At 28.2% G+C, this 20718-nt stretch overlaps 1 protein-coding gene across 3 annotated transcripts in view; it reads left to right on the forward strand.

Annotated features, from left to right (window-relative positions):
* The window catches only part of LOC135925170 (protein peanut-like), a 33012-nt gene that overhangs the window by 5547 nt on the left and 6747 nt on the right, over positions 1 to 20718 (forward strand). For 2 of the 3 annotated variants that reach the window (XM_065460383.1, XM_065460382.1), the window contains exons 2-3: positions 2277 to 2632; positions 15608 to 16487. In XM_065460383.1, the coding sequence (XP_065316455.1) occupies positions 2381 to 2632; positions 15608 to 16487 (1132 nt within the window). In that variant the 5' untranslated portion in view covers positions 2277 to 2380. Of the gene's footprint in view, positions 1 to 2276; positions 2633 to 12720; positions 12823 to 15607; positions 16488 to 20718 lie in introns of those variants that run through there. The other variant, XM_065460384.1, reaches the window with a different exon arrangement.

Raw genomic sequence — 20718 nt, forward strand, 5'->3', positions numbered from 1 at the left:
TTGGTATTTTAGTTATTTTTCATCTGGGTAAAGACTGCCAAATTCGGTTATTATATAATATTTTTAAAATCGTGAATTTCTGAAAGCGTCTGTGACCTAGTCGATGAGAGCGTGGCCTGCCAATCCGACGGTTCTAAGTTCGAATACAGCAAAGACCATATTTCTTCTTCTTCTCAGGATAACTTGGTGCTTCCATTCTAGAGTGAGGGGGTGATATATAGTAGATCGGAGGTGATCGCGTGATTCCACCACTTAACTGACCCGCAAATATTTCATATATTATTTATAAATTAATGTTAACCCAAAAAGTTGTTTTGGTAGCATCCTTTTAGGGAAAAGCAAATTTTATGCCAATATATAAGCATGATTTTTTTTTGCACTTTATATAATATTAAATTAAATTTACAGTTAATTTAGGAAAGGATTTTTAGTGCCCCCCCCCTCTTATTCTTATGGATAACAAAGTTTAGTCGATGTTAAAAAACGGAGTTTTTAAAGAACTGGTACGTGTAAAATGAATGAATAATTGAAAAAGCAAACCAGTTTTGCGTTTTTTTAAAAAAAAATGGTTTCAAACGCCCAAGCGGTAATTTGACCAATTTGCACGATTCCATTTGAAATCATGATTTGCGTTTGCAACACAGTGTTTGAAACATTCATTTTATGCTCGATATCCTCGTTTTATTAATAACCAACCTCCAATAAAAGAGAGAGGGTTTTAAAATTTCTTGGTATTGGGAATACGTTAAGTAATTGGCGCAAAACTCATAATTAAATTTTTTTTTTTTTAAAAAAAATGACGATTAGTTAATGAATGAACAAAATTTCCCCTTAAGTTATCACTTTAAATTGTGCTACTGCATCAGGACATCCTGTTCATGTTATCAATAGTTAAAATTAAAAATAATAAAACTAATCATCATTTTATTAGAGGGAAAAACAGGGTTTAACAAATATCTTCAAAAGAGCATTCGAAGATTTTTTTTTATCTTCAAAGATTCTGAGCAAAAATTATTTGGAGATCAACAAAATTGAAGATTTTTTTATGCATAAAAATCATCACGAGAGATTTATTTACAAAAAAGGGTTTGAATTTTGTATCAACTTTTAGATTTGAAAAAAAAATATAGTATGTCTTTTATATATCATATATGCTTTTTAATTTGACAATCGTACTTTTTAAAAATATCTAATTTGATCATTTTTTTTTCCTCAAAAATTTTCTGACAGGGTCTCATGAAGCATAGATTCAAGTTCAAGGAATTACTATATATATAATATATTGAGGATAATTTTCTATCTTAAATCATAATTCTCTAATTAAAATATTAGTTATTTTTATAAAAAAATTTTGATCTCATCTCGAAAAAATTTTTTATGCCTGAAAATGACAAAAGATTTGATTTAGGCTAAGTCCAAAATCTTTTTTTTTAAACTTTGAGAAGTTTAGTGAAATTGTATGTTTGACATGTTTTTATATTTATATTTAAAAAAAGGTTTATATATTTTTATTCTTATATAGTTTTTTTAAAAGTTTGCCAAATCTTATTTTATTTTTAAAATAAAATTTGGTATTTATGTCAATGACATATAATAATACATAGACTGACGATGTTCATTAAAAGTGAAAATCACTGAAAACAGATGAGGATGCCATTTTGATTACCCATATAATTATTAAAAATTTTAAACGAGAGGCCAAGTTTTTCCTATGTCTGACGCAAATTTTACCTGATAATAAAGAAGCAAGTTATCAATTTAATAGCAGTTTTTAACATGAGAAGAATTACTGTATGGGTTACGGGTACAGCTGATTTGCATTCTACGACGCTTTCGAATGCAATTATTATGAATGCATCGCGTCAGTCAAGGTATTGTTAAATCCCATTGATTTATGCAAAATGTTAGTGTTGATAAACGGTTAGATTTGTAAAAACGGCTAACACTATTTTAACCATAAATGTTATGCAAGCCTCGAGATTTCGCTAAGAGATGTCCAACCCTTTCTGCCATCCATGAGCAAAATCTGCAGGCTTACCTCGTGTATTTTGCTAAAATATTTTATTTGCCGTTTTATAAAATCGAGCCGTTTAACAACACTATAAAAATTTGATCAAAAAAGAAAAATCTTCAAAGATTTTTTATATTTTTTATTTTGATTAAAATCTTGAATCAAAAAAAAACTATTTTTTTGCCAATCCCAATCCCTTATAAATTATGTTTATCTTGACTCAATTTTGATTTGTATATATTTTTTTTATTGCCGATTAATACAGGTCATAAATTATCATTCTTATTGATCCAATGTCCGCTAAACGAATTCGCTATCCTTTAAAAAAAAAAGAAGTAAGATAACAATGTAACAATTTAAGGAAAATAAATGAATTATAATAATAACAACGAAAATAATACCGACGACCGAGAATTCAATAAAACCAAGCGAGCGGTGGATGTCGGAAAGCGGTTCGAGGATATAAAGAAAAAGTATTCGGGAAACAGCGCAGTCGCGGCCAACTCGAAGACGACCAATAAAAATTCTTCGAACGAACCCGTGACCGCCGGTGCCATCCCGAGCAATCCCAAAAAGATCAATATATTCTCTTCCTTATTTAAAGATACCTCATCCGAAATAGTATATTATATACATAATACTATATTTTCAATGTTTAAAATATTGAATTACATCAAACAAGTTTTAAATTGTATTTTAAAATAGTATTTATTAAAAGGGAATAATGTTTTCAATTTCATCCCTTTTCTTCCTCTATCTTTTCTTAATTTTATATTATATATATATATGTTTTTTTTACTTTCAATTCCATAATCTATGAAAGTTAAGTTGATTTGAATAATATTCAATTTTTTTTAAAGAAAAAATAAGGTTTTTGTAGATAAGTTTTTTATTGTTCCAACCCGTTCCTTACCCCCCCCCCCCCTTCCTCCCCTTTATTCTACCTTCCTTTTATTTGTATTTATCCTAATTTCACATCTTTTCAACTCTTAACTAAGAAGAAAGATTATTTATTTTTTTTTATACAAAAAAAATATATAAAAATATAAGGAACTAGAAAATTAATTAATATTTTTTATTAAAAAAAATAAGAAAATTAATTAATATTTTTTATTAAAAAAAATAAGAAAATTAATTAATATTTTTTATTAAAAAAAATAAGAAAATTATGATAAAGTTAATAAAAAAAAGGGAATTTATAATAAAAGTGTGCAAAGGTTATCATAATACGATTTTTTGATAAAATAGGTTTATTTAAAATAATATTAATTTAAGTGAAGTTAAAATCAAAAATTTTAAAATCGTGAAAGTAATTAATTTGATTTTGATTATAAGGAATTGAATGGGAAGGGGGGGGGAGTTGATCTGGAATGAGGAGAGAAAGATATAGAAATTTTTTTTCTTCTTTTAACAAAAATATATTTTCATAAGGGGGAGGGGGGGGGGGTAAATAATGTGCGAAGATATAATTTTTAATTATATTTGAACTTATTTTTTTTCTCTTTCTTCTATTCTTCCGATTTAACAACTAGTGTATTAAACTAGTAAGTTGTGTAATAATGTAGTGACGATGTAATTAAGATAAAATTATATTTATGCCGAATAATGTAAGTTCTTTTCTCTATTATTATTATTTTTGTTTGTGTAAAAAAAGAAATTTTTTTTTTGTTTGAAGGTGATTTGATTTTTCCTTCCTTTGTTAAATATGTTCTTTAATTGATTTTTATTATATATTTTTTTCTTCTATTGCTATTTTATTTATTAAAATTAATAATTATATGGAATTCATATCGCATCGTACACCGGGGTAGTGTTGTTAAACGGCTCATCGGCTAATTCAATATTTTAGCCAGAACAAAAATATCGTCTAAGCCTCGAGATACCTTTGTGCCACTTATGAACAAAATCTCAAGTCTTGCATAATAATTTTCCATATTGAGTTAGCCATTTTAAAAATCGGCTCAAAATGAGCCGTTCAACACTACACCGGGGAAGCCCACTAATTAAAAGGACTCTCTCCACCCGTTCGGGCTTATCCAGTATTACCAGAGAGACCACTGGCAGTAATTTACCCTAGTATCAGAGCCCTTTCGTTGTAGAAGGATGAGGTTACCTCTTTAAAGATTGAGCATATTGTGTTTATTTTTTTGGAGATTTCTATGGGAGATTATTTGTTGTATTATTTTTTTTGTGAGGAATATTAATTCTAAAGGCAGAATAAAATATAACTAACCAGTTGATGGTGGTTATATTAATTTTGCTTTTGTATGAAATTTCTTCTCAAATATTTTATCGTTTCGTAAAAAAGCATTATGGAATTCCTCGTATAGGGGCTTCCACCTCCCAAGGGCGTCTCCAATGCAATATATCCGAAAGTATTATTGTTTGTCAATTTAAACCAACTGTCAGGTAAATCCCACAATTAAGTGAGCACTCCACTACCCCTTTTTAGAGGTATAAGAATTAAATTAATTGATTAAAAATATATTGATTGACAAACCCAAAGGGGCTTTTTTTTAAAGAATTCTTTAAAATTTTACTAAATACGGGTTAAATATATCAATTTTATATATTATGTAAACAATAAATTATATCTTAATGATAAAAATAATTATGATTTATAATTATATGTATCAATATAAAACGAATTACTTTGGTTATTAATTTATCTTATAAATAAAAATTGAAAAATTTAGAAATGATAATTTTTTTTTACCAAAATATAGATATTGGTATAAAAAAAACTCTTAAATATTTTAATGCATCCAAAACAATTAAAAGTGGCCGGCCATACATAGGCAGTTGTAGCACCATTTTGTCGTTGCAAGGCGATTAAATGACATGGCATTCATATAATGATTAATATAGACAATTAGTCGAAGCGCAAATCACAAAATGGCGCTACAGCTGAGTCCCTAGTATGGACAATTTTTTAATCTAGTAATATATATAAATATTTATATATCATTGAGTTGAGTGCTCTTAAAAGAATAAGACAAAATTGATTGAAAATTAAATTATATTATTTATTTATAAATCTAAATAAATACTAAAATATTAATAATATTAAGACGCCATCTGGCGGATAAATTATTATATTTTTACTTTTATCAATAAAATGATTTATGATACCTGTATAAATTCTATAAATTGTTGGATAAATTTTTATCCACACTTGCAAAATGGATATCTTTTTGCTTTTTAAAGACAATTTTAAATGTTATCTACTTGAGTTGATTTAATAGAATTCTGTTGTATTATGCAAATTTAGTTTAAAAAATAGTATATATGTTATATGCAAAGATAAATTTTACATTTTTATATTTTATGGAATAACATAAAATAATTGAACAATATATATGTTCATTTTTTCATAATCATTTGAATATTAAACATAATAATTTTTCGAAGAAATAAACATATAAAATAAAAATCCATCATTTAAATTAATGTTATTCCATAAAATATAAAAATGTAAAATGTTATCTTTGCATATAACAAATATAAGTACAGCTATTTTTAAACTAAATTTGCATAATAAAACAAATTCTTTATGGACGTTACCTTAGTTTTTCCCTACAATAACATTAAAACATTAATAATAATAAAAATCATTTTGTCTTTGTGCAATATTGGATAAAGTTTTTGAACTTGTTGAAGTAATATTTGCCATAGTGAAAATTAAATAGTTTATAAAAATATATCTGCACACGCTCAAAATAAATGTCTATGCTGATAATCGTATCAAACACTTTAACTCGGTACCTAGACCCAAAGTTGCCTATCAATAAAACTTTCCTTAATGCTATAATCATAATTGATCAATATATTCTATTATTAAAATCGCAGGGCTTATATTTTAATATAATTTTAATATATTTAAATTATAAGGTGTTTAAATTTAATGATTTATATTATATCTTCTTTATAGAAATTTAAAGGTGACAATGAGAATTATTTTCAAATGTTTATCCTTCCTTTTTTTCTATTTCCCTTTTTTTTATTAAATTCATTTTGCTGATATAAAATTAATCAATGAATTTTATTGTTGTTGTTGAATAAAATATCAAATTAATTTTATATATTAATAATATAGATTTTAAAATTCTCGCTTCTAATATTATGTAAACTTTTTTTTTACCTTTATATATTATATATCCATTTAATTTATAAAATTAAAATAAATATAATAACGAATAGTTCCTTTATATTAGATTATTTCTTAATTCTCTATTTTTAATTTTTTTTTAAAAAAAATAAATTTTTATTTCTTCTTTTCTCAATTTTATTTCCCCCAAAACTCCCTTTTTTTCGATTTCCTATTAAAATGATAATACGAGAAGCGATTTACCTTATTATTTTTTTTATTCCCGTTTTCTCATCTTTACCTTTTTAAAAAATTTTTAATTTAAAATTTTAAAATTAAAAAAAATATATATTTTATTAATATAAAAATTAAAATGTAAAAAAAAATAAATATATATTATAATTTCATAACCTACTTTAAAATAAGTATTACATATTACTTATATTTTTTAAATTAAAAAAATAAAATTATTTATTAATTAAAAAATAAAAAAATTTTAATTAATTAATTTTATTTCCATTTCAAATTGTTATTTATATTCTTTCTTCCCGATTTTAAAAATAAATTAAATTTTTTTTAAAAAATTCTTATATCCCACACCAAATCTTCTGAGAATAATTTCTATCCCCTTTTCCCCCCAAGCTGACATTCTTTTAAAAAATTATTCTTCGAATCTCGAAATTGGAGTTATTATTTTATTACTACAAGAGGTCTGTTGGGGTGTTTTAAAATCGGAAATTCTTAGATTGGATGGATGCTATCTTTTATTAGGTTAATATAAATGATATTATTTTTTATTTGACACTTTACGATGGCAGTTCCCTCAAAGTTCGAATTTTAAATAATTTCGTTCCGGGCTCGAGCTAGTAAAAATTCAAAAAAAATCTCTAAAAAAATTATGAAAACTTTTCCCGTATTTTATACGGCTCATAATTTGGAGCCCTCGAATATAGTTTTCAATCACATTTTGATAACTTTACAAATAATATGGTCCGTCCACGTATTCCATGTTAGAGATCTGCATGGCCGGGGCGGGTTGGACCGGGACTTTTGATTCGGTTCCGACAGGGTTGGATTTGGATTTACTCTTCAAATCTAATTTTTTTTCATCAACTTTTTATTTCTATTTTCTTTATAACAAAGAAATGTATAATAACCTCTATTCGTATTAAAAATGATTACTCAAAGTTTTCTGAAATGACGGTTAGAACATTCTTATACTCAAGCGCATATTTTATTATCCATTTTTTTTACATTTGAGATTAAAATTAGTTCTATTTTACATTTTTTTGATATATTTTGCATAGACCTGTGCGCCGACTAAACTATCGGCCTGCCGGTATAAGGTTTAAGAATATAATCAATGGCCTGACCTTGGATTCAACGTCAACTCAACCCTAGAATAAACTCTTTCACTTAGTGCATTAGTTGACGGAACGCAAAGAATTTTTTTTGCTTATCGTGGAAGGAAAGATTCAGAAGTTCGATCCACTTTTCTTTCCAAAAATTTATAACACCCATATCCTGTAAGCAGCGTTTTCCGATAAGAATTGGCATTCTTGTTCCAAGTCACTTAAAGTGGATTCATAATTTATGCTTGTTGTAGATTGAGTATTCGCTAACCTTGTCAAATCTCGGTTTTCAATCATAATATTTACTATCATCATGCTCTATAAGTTTTAAGATATTTAATAATATATTCGGGCCATGTGCAATTTTACTCTATTATATATTTTGACACAAATTTTCGTTTTTTTAGAAATTTGGGTCTACAGAAGAGAAAACCAACACCTAAGAAAAAATCTTATCACAAGATTTTATTAAACATATTTTCCGTGAGTAAAATAATTTCTAAGCTATCATTATCGTTTACTGTTAAATGAGTTTCTATTTCACTTCTGAGAAGTGATGCCAAGTTTAATGTAGGATAGGTCCTTTTTTTGAAGATGTATTCGACTGTTTATTTAAATTTCGAAAGAAGAATTAATATTTCCTCTAAGAAAATCCGATTCATAGATTGAAAGTTTTGAGATAATGCAATATACTAGGCCAGCTCGTTGGGACATTTATCACATTCACGAGTAGCATTATTGTTATCATCATTGGAATCGCCAATTTAAAAACTGGTATTAGGGTATGGATCGGTTCTATCAAGATCTAGCATATTAGATGTTAGATCTATTGTATTTAGGCATTTTCTTGATGACATTATAAAATTTCAACAGTGATGTTGAGCAATGATTAAAATAAAAACGTATAAAGTATGAAAATTATTATTTTTTAATTTATTCGCTGGCGCGATTTTCATAAACAACGGCGTTTTCGGTGTATTAAAGAATATCGACGGCCGGCGGACGCCCAGGTCTAATTATATATAAACCTTATCTGAGATGGAAGTTAATAGCGGAAATAAATATTAGTCTTACTCACCCTCCTCCCTCCACTAGCATTCGAGTTCGGCCCTTATTAGATTTTCGGCCCTAGCTTGCGATCTACTTGTAGGGCTCTAGATAGACTACTTAAAATTCATATCAGAAGTCTGCAATAGACGGGTTTTTTAACCCATCTCGCCAATTATTTTAAAATTTTTAACCAGCTCATCAGTTGCTTATGGTGTTTTCGCCCGCCCACCTATTTATTTAAAAAATTTGTTTAAACCGAGCTCAAAAATTATTTGATTGGTTGGTTTTAGTTCTTTATTTAATTTAATCTAAATCAATGAATGACATATAATAATACCTAGACTGACGATGCATTCATTAAAAGTCGACATCAATGAAATAAGCTGGGGACGCCATTTTGATTACTCATATCATTATTAAAAATTATAAACGAGAGGCCAATTTATTCCTATGTCTGACGCAAACTTTACTAAAGAATTACCTGATCATAAGGAAGCAAATTATCAATTTCATAGTAATTTTTTACATGGGAATAATTACTATGTGGGTTACTAAAATGGCTGGTCCAGCTGATTTGCATTCAATGACGCTTTCAAATGCATTATTATGAATGCATCGTTGGTCTAGGTATTATCATATGTCATTGCGAGATAGGCAATATTTATGAAATTAAAATTTTTCTCAAGCCCGCCAATTTTTTAAAAAAATATTATTAACTCACACACTCACCCAACTATGGTTTAATTTTTTTTTTACCGCCTGCCCATAGTTGGTTTGGGCTGGTTAAAACCCGCTAATTGTAGACCTATAAACCATACTCTAAAACACTTTTACAAATTACCGGCAAAAAATAAAAACCTTCGAATTCAAACCAGGATAGGTGGTAGTGTTGTTAATAACTCAATATTTCTTTCCCAGAAAAATATTACGCAAGCTTGAAGATTTTGCTCATCGAAGGAACAAAGGTCTAGACATATATTATCTAAATCTCGAGGCTTGGGCAATATTTTTCTGGCTAAAATATTGAGTTAGCCGTTTAACACCACTAGTAGGTGGTTTAAATATTTATTCGGTAAAAATTAATGACATACTGCCAATCAAAAAAACAGTAAGTCTTCTTTAAAAAAATTATATAATTAATCATTTCTCATTTTACTTACTTATGTTTCATTACATTTAACCGTATATTTATTATCAATTATTAATTTTTTTAAAACTATTTTTCATCTCTCAAAGTGTTTTTTTTAAAATCACTGTCGCGAGTCGCTATCAAAAAAAAAATAAAAATAATTATTTCATAAAAACAAAATATCAAATTTCTTTTTTAAAATTTTTTATATTTTCTTACTTTTAAAAAATTAAAAAATACCTTTGAATAAATTAAATGGAAAAGAAGAATTAAAAAACCGTAAACTTTTTCTATTCGCGAGGAAAGGCGGAAATATTTTTTTCATTAAAAAAAAACTAAAATATTGAATTTTAATTAATTAATTAATTCATTTTTATTTATTTTTACATATATGACCAATATTATTTTATTTTCATGTTCGAATTATTTATTATATACATTCCCCTCCCCACTCCACTTCCCCATTCCGGAGTAATGTTAAACGGCTCTATTTGAGTGGATTTTTTAAAAACAGCTGACTCAATATTTTACCCAGAAAAAAAATATTTCGCAAAAGAATTAAGAATTTGTTCGTTAGATGGTTACAAAAGTTTTAGAAATCTATTAGCGAAATGTCGAGGTTTAGGAGGCAATATTTTTTTTTCTGGTTTTAAAATATTGAGTTCGCCCTTTTTAAAAGATCGGCTCAAATCGAGTCATTTAACAACACTACTCCGGAGTTGCCTATCTGCCACGTAATCGATGGAAGCAAATCGTTTAATAAATGTTAACACGAAATGAAGATTTAAATTGGGAAATGCCAGAGTTGTTAAAGAATCTAGATACAAGTATCTAGATCCTGTATCTAGATATAAAAATGTGGTATTCGCATCTAGATAGATTTTTGATTAAATAATCTGTATCTATTCTAGACGTTGTATCTGCATCTAGATCCAATTAAAAAGTATCTTTTAGCGATTCTGGAAAATACAAATATTTTTAAATTTTCCGTAGAAGTCAATTCATTCGGATCTATTCTCTTTTCAATTTGGAAGGATTCGGACCCGATCCAGTTAAGCCCGAGTATCTATCCGAGCTGTCTGATCCACTTTCGATGTGGTCGGATCTTCGTGCAAATTTATAATTGGAATATTTGATTTCTTTCCAGATATTTTTTTTTAAACAGAACTTGTCGCTTTGTTCGGGGTCAATACATTTACGGCGTCGCTTAAAGGGAAGGGTAATCTTAGTTCTTCTGATATAGAGACAGCTGTTTTAGTAAACTTTCACCCCACGTTTGGGTTCCGGCATAGGGAGGCCCCTTCCCTTTCGTAGCTTTCCTGATTCTTTATTTTTTTTAAAAATCAATCATCCGAGTAGGAGAAATTTTTCCTATCCGATTGCTTTTGCGTAATAGGCTATAACTTTAAAAAAAAATTGGCTAAAAACTAAAGTGGTTAGTTTGAAGTAAACTTTCAAACTGAAATTCTATATTTTGGCCAATGGCAGCATATGTTTAAATATTTAAAAGATCAACACCTAAATATGACGCTACGCGAAAAAATAATTTTCAGGCCTGGCCCGAAATTTTTTAAAGTATATTATTTAATTTTTATAGCTATTAATTGCTATTTAAAATATTTGGTTTTAAAATATACGGCCCTGGCCCGGGTGAGCCCTTGTATATTTAAAAAAATTAAAATAGGCCCGACCCGTGTACCCGCACCGGACCTGCAGATCTCTGAGCCATACAGATATTTTATCTTCTTCTTTGGGAAAGAAAACCCGATCATTATCTTCCCCATCTATCATTATGATCATACTATTTAATTTCGAAATCGTAATCTAAAACAGTTATTCGAAATCTAAAAAGAAGAGAATTGATACCCTATATAGATAGATAATAAATAATAAGCTTTAACTTTACATTTTTAAAATATTATAACAAAATATTATATATAAAAAGTTGCTTGGATAATCGATATTTAATTTTTTTTTAGTAATTAAAAGTACAATACGTTTGTTTTACCAATATTTAATTCGAATGTCACGTGTTAACACTGTTATAGGAAACAGTGCCCTTGAAACCCTTCTACATATGTTGGAGTACCCCACTTATTTAGCAAATAATCTTCAAAGATGATCGAAAATTTTATGAAGATGTTTTTTCCCCTCAAACTTCTTATTCAAAATAACAAAATTTTAAATAAATTCGAGGCCAAAATATTGGCAAAAATAAAAATCCGACACTGACCGAAAAATTTTATAACAAATCCCTGACTCGGCAGGCCTCCGGCCCGAGCCCAGTTAGAATTTAAAACCCGGCCCGAAATTCGAACTTAACTTCGTGCCGGGTTTCGGGCCCACCTATAGGGCTCCAACACACGGGGTAGCAGGTTATTTATAATAATTAGTAAAATAAATAAATGAATTTATGTACTTTATTATTTTTTTTTTCATCTTTTACCTCGCTTATACGTTTTATTATATAAATATAAATATATGTATATATATATATATATTGAAAATTAATTAGGTGACTGAAAATGTAATACAAGACACCTCTTTTATGTTATTATAATAATAATATGTACTATATATATTACCATTCGCACAATGCTCAATTTAAATTATTTTCTTAACTTTTTTTTTGTCGAGGTGTAATAAGAAAGAGAATATTTAAAAACACGCGCATAAAATATTAGGCGTTATTCATTTGCACACTTTTACATTATATTATAATTATAAAATAAAGAATTTTGGTTTTGCCTTGTTAAAAAAAATAAATTAAATATAAATGAAGTAAAGAAAGTAATTGAATGGAAATGTCGAAAGTTATAAAAAGAAAAAATTGAGTGAGAGGAAAGTGGTGGTGTGATAGAAATGAAAAGAAAATTCATATTAATTTTTTTTATAAAATTAAATTTATTTATTTTTTTTATAAAATTAAATTAATTTATTTTTTTGATTATATATCCTTAAAAAAGAAATCTTTTTTTTAAATATCAGATTCCAAGAGAAGAAATTAAAAAAATAAAAATGAATAACCCATTCCTCCTGGAATTAAAAATTTTTTTTAAAAAATAAAAATCTTCCTCTTATTATCCTTTGATGACTTAGTTAATGAAAAATGGCGTCATTCATATTCATAGGCGACAGTTCTAATTCAATGTACGATGATTTCGAGAGCGATAATTTCATATTTCAAACCTCGGTTTGTAAACAAATTTTTTTTATTATAGCATTTTTATACTTCCTAAAGTATCATGATACTCGTGATGTTTCAAATGATATTTTACATGTAACCTTTTTTTTATTTTTAAAAAAGTTAAAAATTTGAATTATTGAGCATTTTATTTCCTGTATTAAGAGAGATAACTTTCCTATTAGAATATTAGTAGCACCTAGGTGGTGAAGAAATTTATCAGGATTTCTCAAAGGGAAGAAGATAGATATACAATTCCACAATACAACCAACAATTCTATATAGTACGGAAACATGACTGAGCAAGGAATCAGACGTAGAGAATTTTATACGGACGATGGAGAGGAGAATGCTGAGAATGATAGCAGGGGTATCAAAAAATGGGACAAGATGAGAAATACAAATATACTGGTAAGAAGATCACGGTGAATAGACTTTTATGGTATGGACATACGATGAGAAGGCTTTAAAAACTTTATAGGAAACAAGATTAAGAGTTTAGAGTGACAGACAAGTAAACAAAAGATAGGAAAGACCAAAACTCCAATGGACCCACACAGTATAAAGCCGATATCACTATTGTATGTATAATATAAAATGGAAAGAGATATCGAAGGAGCTTACCTAACCCGAAAAGGTGAAAGCTAAACAAAAGAGGGGGAAAAATAGTAGAAGATAACCCACTTTTCGAAATTTTAAATTCTGGGATTCGCATGTTTTTATGATAGAAAGTGGATGAACGCGGGAATCACTTTGATCGAATTATTCGTATACTGAACCCTACGTCGCGAGTCATTCATGTCATGTAAAGGGGGTTTTAGACGTAATAATAATCAATAATTTTCAAATCAATATTAAAAAAAAATACATAATTAAATACAATCCTCATATAATTAAATTAAAAGGTTTTTTTAAAAAAATGAGATAATTTTTTTCATTATCTTTTAGAACCTTTATTATTAACCATAACCCCTCATCTCATAATATCAATTGAGACGAGAGAATTAAAAGATTATGAGGCTTATTTAATTATGCCTTTTTCTAAGTTATTTTTTAATTATTTTTTTTTGTAAAAATATGATATTTATATTTCCAGTTTTTTAAATGTGTTTTTTTTCCGGAATGGGTTATTTGGTAAAATAACAATTTTAAAAAAATTTTCCAAGTTAAACTTAAGGTATTCATTCATTGCTTAAATTTCTATTTGTCTAATTATTATCACACGACCTGTCAGATTTGACGGCTCATTAATAAGAAATGAATAAATTTTATTTAAAACCTATATTTTAATATATCATAACTTTACCCCCCCCCCCTCATATCCCTCAAACTAAAGAATAGGGATTTTTAAAAAAATTTAACTCACCCTCCCAACCCGTTCATAGTTTTTTAACCCACGCCACCCATATAAAATTTAAATAAGTTCATTCTTTCAATCTTTTTAAACATCTAATGGAAAAAAAGGATTTAGTTTCAATGTTACATCCCTAAAAGTTTTATAATTTAGGAAATAGCTAAATTAAGCACATAAAAATATATTGATACTAAAAGCAATGTTAATTCCACTTTCAGAAGAAGCACTGGTTGCTAAATTACCAATATTTTTCTAGCTAATCTTGATATCCTTGGGAAATATTTTTCTTTCCGTTTTCATCAAAGTGGGATATCCGTTTGAAATATATCCTCTACAAAATGATATTTTTCGGTTAAAAATGTTGTTTCGCCTTGCCTTATTTAGAGTCGGCTGAGCCATTTATCTCCATTTACTTGCTATTAGTGGCCAACTTCACTATAAGTGAATCAAGTAGAGGAGAGGAATTTCTATGAGGAAAATATTAATGGGTCAATAATATCTATTTTTTAGAATATTTTAAGCGATCGCGAGCCCCACCTCCCCTTATGGAGTCGGCGCCACTGAAATAAAGTAAAAATGTTTAAAACCTATTATCACTGTCAATTGTTATCGCATTTTCTAACTCCAACCAGTACCTTTTTTATTAGCCTTTTTAGGGCTAAGGGCGTGTTAGTAAGGTTCGGATTATTTCTAAACAGCTGTTTGTTTAGTCATCCATGTAATTTTCTCTAAAAAGTCTAAAAAAAAAGAGAAATAACAAGTAATATTTATTTATATGTACAAATACAAACTTAAAACAAAGAGACAAGGAGGAAGAGTGCATCAAAATTTAATAAAACAGCTGACTCTACTCTTAGATAAGGACGCTATTTTTTTTAAAACACCTCTTCTCTTCGAATCTCCTAAGTACTCTTATTGACGAAATGTGACATGGCGTGTCAGCTCAGCATGGTTTTATTTATACTTAAGCCGATCTTTTTTTTTGCCTAATGTTTTTAATATTAATGTTTTGTTCTTTTATTTTTCCCTTTCAAAAAATTTATAATTTTTATCGATTTTTATGGCTGTTGTAAAAAAAAAATTTTAATATATTTTTTTGTACTATTTTTTTTCCCTGAAAACACCCCCTCCTTCCTCCCTCTGTCTATTTCACGCCTAATTGTTTCGTTTCATGATTCAAAAATAAAATATTCAGATAATAATATTTGTTATATATATATATAATATATATTTTTTTTAACTACTATTTTCTGTTAGAAATCCGATATTTTTTTATTTTTAAAACTTTAAAAAGAAAAAAGAAAAAAATTAGCCAAAGACCTTTTACCCCATAATACATTTATTCCATATTTTGATATAATCTTAAAAAAAAGCAAATTCGCACAAATACATAACTTTCTTCTTTTTCATATTCTTATACGTATGTTATAAAATGTATAGATCGCCTCCAAACGCGAATTATTCTTCAAAACAACACCTAGCCACAACCATCTCCCATCTACCACACAAACGAGCAGCAATCACAATTTAAACGCCTCGTCCCATTACGGTTCCTTAGCTTCTTCGTCCAGTCCCACCAGTCTTTCCACCCATTCCTCATTGACTTCTCAGGATTTGAACATCCAAAATCACGCCAACCATCTCGCCACCGCAAATATCACCGATAATCATTCGGCCAGCCCGTTTCCCAACACCTTTTCTACCACAAAAATGCCGTTGCTAGCTTCGGTCGGGGGCGACAAGGGCTCATCCCCCTACGATTACAGCGACCGCGAAAAACCGTTATCCTCCTATCTCCCTTCCAGCCACCACGGCATGGGCCTGACCAATAAGCCCTCACATCTCGCCAATAAATACTCGGCAAATCTCCAACAACTTGGTAAGGTATCCGGTGGCCTCGAAAACGAGGACGGAAACTATTCTTATAACAATCGGTTTCCAAACGGGGCAATCAACCCAAACCCCTCCAGCTTCGCTACCGAGTTAGCCAACAAAAAACGTACTTTGCTCCAAAACAATAACAACAACAGAGAGGGTACCACATCACCTCCCAATATACTTTCCGCTTCCGTTACCGGTGGTGGCGGCGGCAAGGAGAATTCCGGCCACCTTAATCAAAACGGAATGACGAACGGGAATATAAACAATATTGTTAACGGAAATTTGACCAACGGGTATCACCATAACTCATCGAATACGAATCATGTTCAACCGCCCACGGGGACTGTAGTCGAAAAGTGCATAGGATTCGCCAATTTGCCCAATCAATTCTACCGTAGAGCCGTGAAGAAGGGTTTCGAGTTCACCCTCATGGTCGTAGGTAATTAACAAATATCAGTATTTAATATTAAAATTAGTTTTTACTTATCAAATTAGTAAAAATCAAATTTTTAAGCCCTTTTTTCTCACTCGTTCCCCCCCCCCCTTTTTTTGGGGGGGGGGGTTATAACGTCAGCAGTGATTTACTTTTTATCTGGAGGATAGGATGGGGGGGGGGTGTTAAAAATTTATTTAGACTAAAATTATATTATATATTTTTTTTAAATAAAAATAATATGAAAACCAATAAAATAACATTGATTTGATTCAGCGTCAATTTTCAAGTAAGGAGGTGACTTCATTTTGATAAAATAGGATGTAACTAATAAATATCTTGATTTTTTTACTTTCTTTCCCTTCTTTTCTAAACTCGGATCACAAAGGTTACATTTGTGGATTTTACACATTTTGGTAAATAATGATAATTAAAAATTAAATAATTTAAAACTATTCGTATTTATTAGAAATCGTAAAATAAAATACAAGATACCCTTTATTTTATTTTATGTAATCTATAGATGATACCCAACTCTTACCGTAACATAATATGTAATGTGGCATCATAGGGTCGGAATCTATCAATTTTTAAATCATTTACTGGGATCGATTTTTTATATTTTGAAAAAGTTTGATTTGAACGGAAATGTATTTCAACGATGTTATATATTTAGATTTTACCCAAACTGTGAATTTCAGAACAATTTCGCCATAAACACTTTTGAACTAGTCTTTAATTTATAATCAATTTTTAATGTATATTTTTTTTTTCATATAAAATGAAATATAAACAGAAAGTTATGGCTAAAAATTGCCAAAATTTTATTAGGTGGCGTTGCTCTAATACAACACGCTGCGGGTCAAATTGGATTTTTGTAATATATAATTGCCCTCAACAAATGATCTAAAATTGGGTGAATTTCAGAGTTCATACGGATCAGGCCCCGTTAAATTTTAATTTTGGGCTGGGCTTTGCAGATCTCGAAACATAGATTAAAAATATTATACGAATAGTGTTGTTAAAAAGCCCGATTATATTAAAAAACGGCCATAAAATCTTAATTTGCAAACAAAATATTTTTATATGGATGGGTTTTAATTTTATCGTCAACGTGTTTCATTAAATCATCACAACACTGTATTTGATTTTATTGAATTTAGATGAAAAAATTTATATGAAATATTAATTGTTGATATTTTGAATAAGGTAAAACACATAAAATAATATATAAATCGTCGGTCTATTGTAGTTTACCACTCGACATTTTCAAAATTTTTGAGTTAGAAGTGGATAATAACTTATTTATCCCCAATATATATAAAAATAAAAACTAGAATAAAAAAATATTAATTTTTGCCAAAGTTATAGCTCTGTTAATTTTGCGCTTTAAAAATATTTGATTTTATTTATTGAAACTAAACGACATATAACATGTATCTTTTATTTTGAGTAATTATAAAAATTAATTTCTATATTTAAATAAATTCGGGCCGTGTCGGGTCGGTAAATTTTTTTAAAAAAAATTTCGGGTTCGGGCCGTGCCGGCAGAACTTCTTTTAAAAAAACTGGGTTCGGGCCGGGCCGGCAAAACTTTTTTAAAAGAATTTTGGGCCGGGCCGAGCCGGCAAAACTTTTTTAAAAGAATTTTGGGCCGGGCCGAGCTTGAAAAATTAGGCCCGATGCAGATCACTACTTTCCATATTGAATCGTAAAATATTTTCGTTCCCTATCTGTTCCAAATTATTTTAATGTCAAGGTAATTTTTTTAAAATTATAGTATTATATAGTTTTTACTTGTAATCGTTAAATAAAGTTACATAAATTGAAGTTGAAATTCAATAATCATAATGAAATTTATCACAATTTTTTAATAATTAACTTGTTTATAATTTAAATAAAGATTATATAAAATTAAATTTGATTAAATAATTGTTTTTAAAATTTAACACAATTTTTTAATAATTAACTTGCTCAAAATTTAAATAAAGATTACATAAAATTATATTTGATTAAATAATTGTTTTTAAAATTTATCACAATTTTTTTAATAATATACTTGCTTCTTAATTTAAATAAATTATTAAGCATTACTTGCTCATTAAATATAGAGATAAAAATTGAATTAAGGAATCTTATTATTTTTACTTTACCTAGCCCTTCAACTTCTAGAAGCAAAGCTAGATGATAGAAAAAGGCTAAGGGAATGTGGTGAGGCCTATATATCAATATTAAAGGTGATTTGAAATAAGCAAGGATGGTTCAAAATGATCATTCTAATAATGGTACATTTCAATGTCATAAAAAAAGTTAATGCAGATCGGAGTAAAATTATTCATGAGCCTTTTTGGAGCCTAGCTGATGAAGCTAAAGTATCTTTCTAAATTTATTGTAATGACTCCAGAGAAGGGAAAAAGGTTCTTTAAATTATAAAAACTATAATACTTATATTTTTTTTGAGGTGGAGAATGTTAAAGTTAGAGTTTGCAGACAATTTTTATTTACAAACACTTAATATAAGTAATAAACGAATTAATAATTTTTTAAAAAATTAATACTAAAATAATTAGTAAAAGGTAAAAATGCTATTTCTGATTAAGATAAAGATTTCATCATTTATATAATAATAATAATCTTAAATATTAAATTTATATTTGAGTAACTTTCTTTTTAGATATTTTATTAAAATAAATAGTTCAATTAATAATTATTTAAAAATAAATTTGGAAAGATTGATAATATTCTTAAATTTTATAATAATTTCTTATCATCTATTTGTCTAACAATCATTTATATTTATATTTAATTATAATTTTTTTACCTCAAGGTAGCGCCTTATAGCCTTAACAATAGTAAAAAATATTTTTCGATTTGGTTTTGGCAGGAAAAACAAAGAACCTTTGGGAGTAGTTTGAAATTAATAATTCCGAGATGAGGATAAAATAAAATAGTTTTAATATTTAACAAAATGGTATAAATTAGTGTTGGAAGTCCAGTCCCAACTAAGTAGGAAAAAAAATTTAAAAAAAAAATATAAATACCAAAATTTGTTGTAAAATTCAGGGAGCGTATCGCCCGCTCCCAAATTTAAGTATCGGACAGGCGGTTTACAAAATATTTTGCAAAAAAAACATGGCTGGCGGGGAGTGAATTTGAAATATTTGGCGGAAATTAAAAGGAGAGCCTTATTTATAATATATGCATTAAAAAAAAGAAATTTTATTTTTTTGGTAATATTCCATATTTTTTATAAGTTTAAATAAATATATTTTAAAATAAAATAAATCGTAATAATTTTACACATGTAGGTGGGTGGGCTAAACAATTTTTTTTTAAAAAATAAAGGAGCAGACGATTATTTTGAAATAAAATGATGGGCGGGCGGAGAAATCCAACCATAATAAGACCTCGAGTGTATATGCTAGCGGCAACTTGTATTTCCGGAATTTATTTTTCAACTTAAATCATTTTTTTGAGCACGTTTTTTTTTTAAAAACCTGATTTTACCGGGAACGCATTCCATCCTGCGTAGAATACCTATTCTATGAAATTAGGATAATGTTGTCATGTGAGCTTTTGAAGTTATTATAATTTATATTAGTTTTTCTATAGATTTTTCTTTTAAATTATAAATAGCACAAAAGTTAACTGTAAAATTATCTACAATTCATAAGATAGGTACTCTAAACATGCTGGAATACATTTCCGGTAAGATTAGATTTTTAAAAATCAAAAAATGATTTAAAGTTGAAAAAATAATAAACTATATTTCATCGAGCCGAGTTTTTAAAAAATTTAAATAAAAATTTTTTTTTTTTTGAAAGACTCTATTTTACCGGAAACGTATTCCAACACGTGTTGAGCATCTATCCAGGTGAATTTCTGACAATTACGCCATAAACATTTGTATATATTTTTTAGTGTAGTTTAATTTATATAAAATAAAATTACGAGTGGTTCAAAAGCTTATAAGAAAATTTTTCTAGGAATATTCTGTACATATCGGAATTGTCAAGTCTTTCAAAAATTTTTTTAAAAAACGCCGTTCTATATCAGGTGATGTTCGAACCTTCAAAATTTCATGAACCCTAACCGTACACGTTGATATCGAAACCACAGTTACCAAGTCCGGGTATCTATAATTTGACTGCCAATACTCCAGTATCGGCCGATATCAACCCGTTATCCGGTATCAATCAATACCGACACAATATCTGGTAAACTGATACCAACGCAG

This window comes from Gordionus sp. m RMFG-2023, chromosome 2 (genome assembly GCF_954871325.1).
Source record: "Gordionus sp. m RMFG-2023 chromosome 2, tfGorSpeb1-WG-v2, whole genome shotgun sequence".
Classification (NCBI taxonomy): domain Eukaryota; kingdom Metazoa; phylum Nematomorpha; class Gordioida; order Chordodea; family Parachordodidae; genus Gordionus; species Gordionus sp. m RMFG-2023.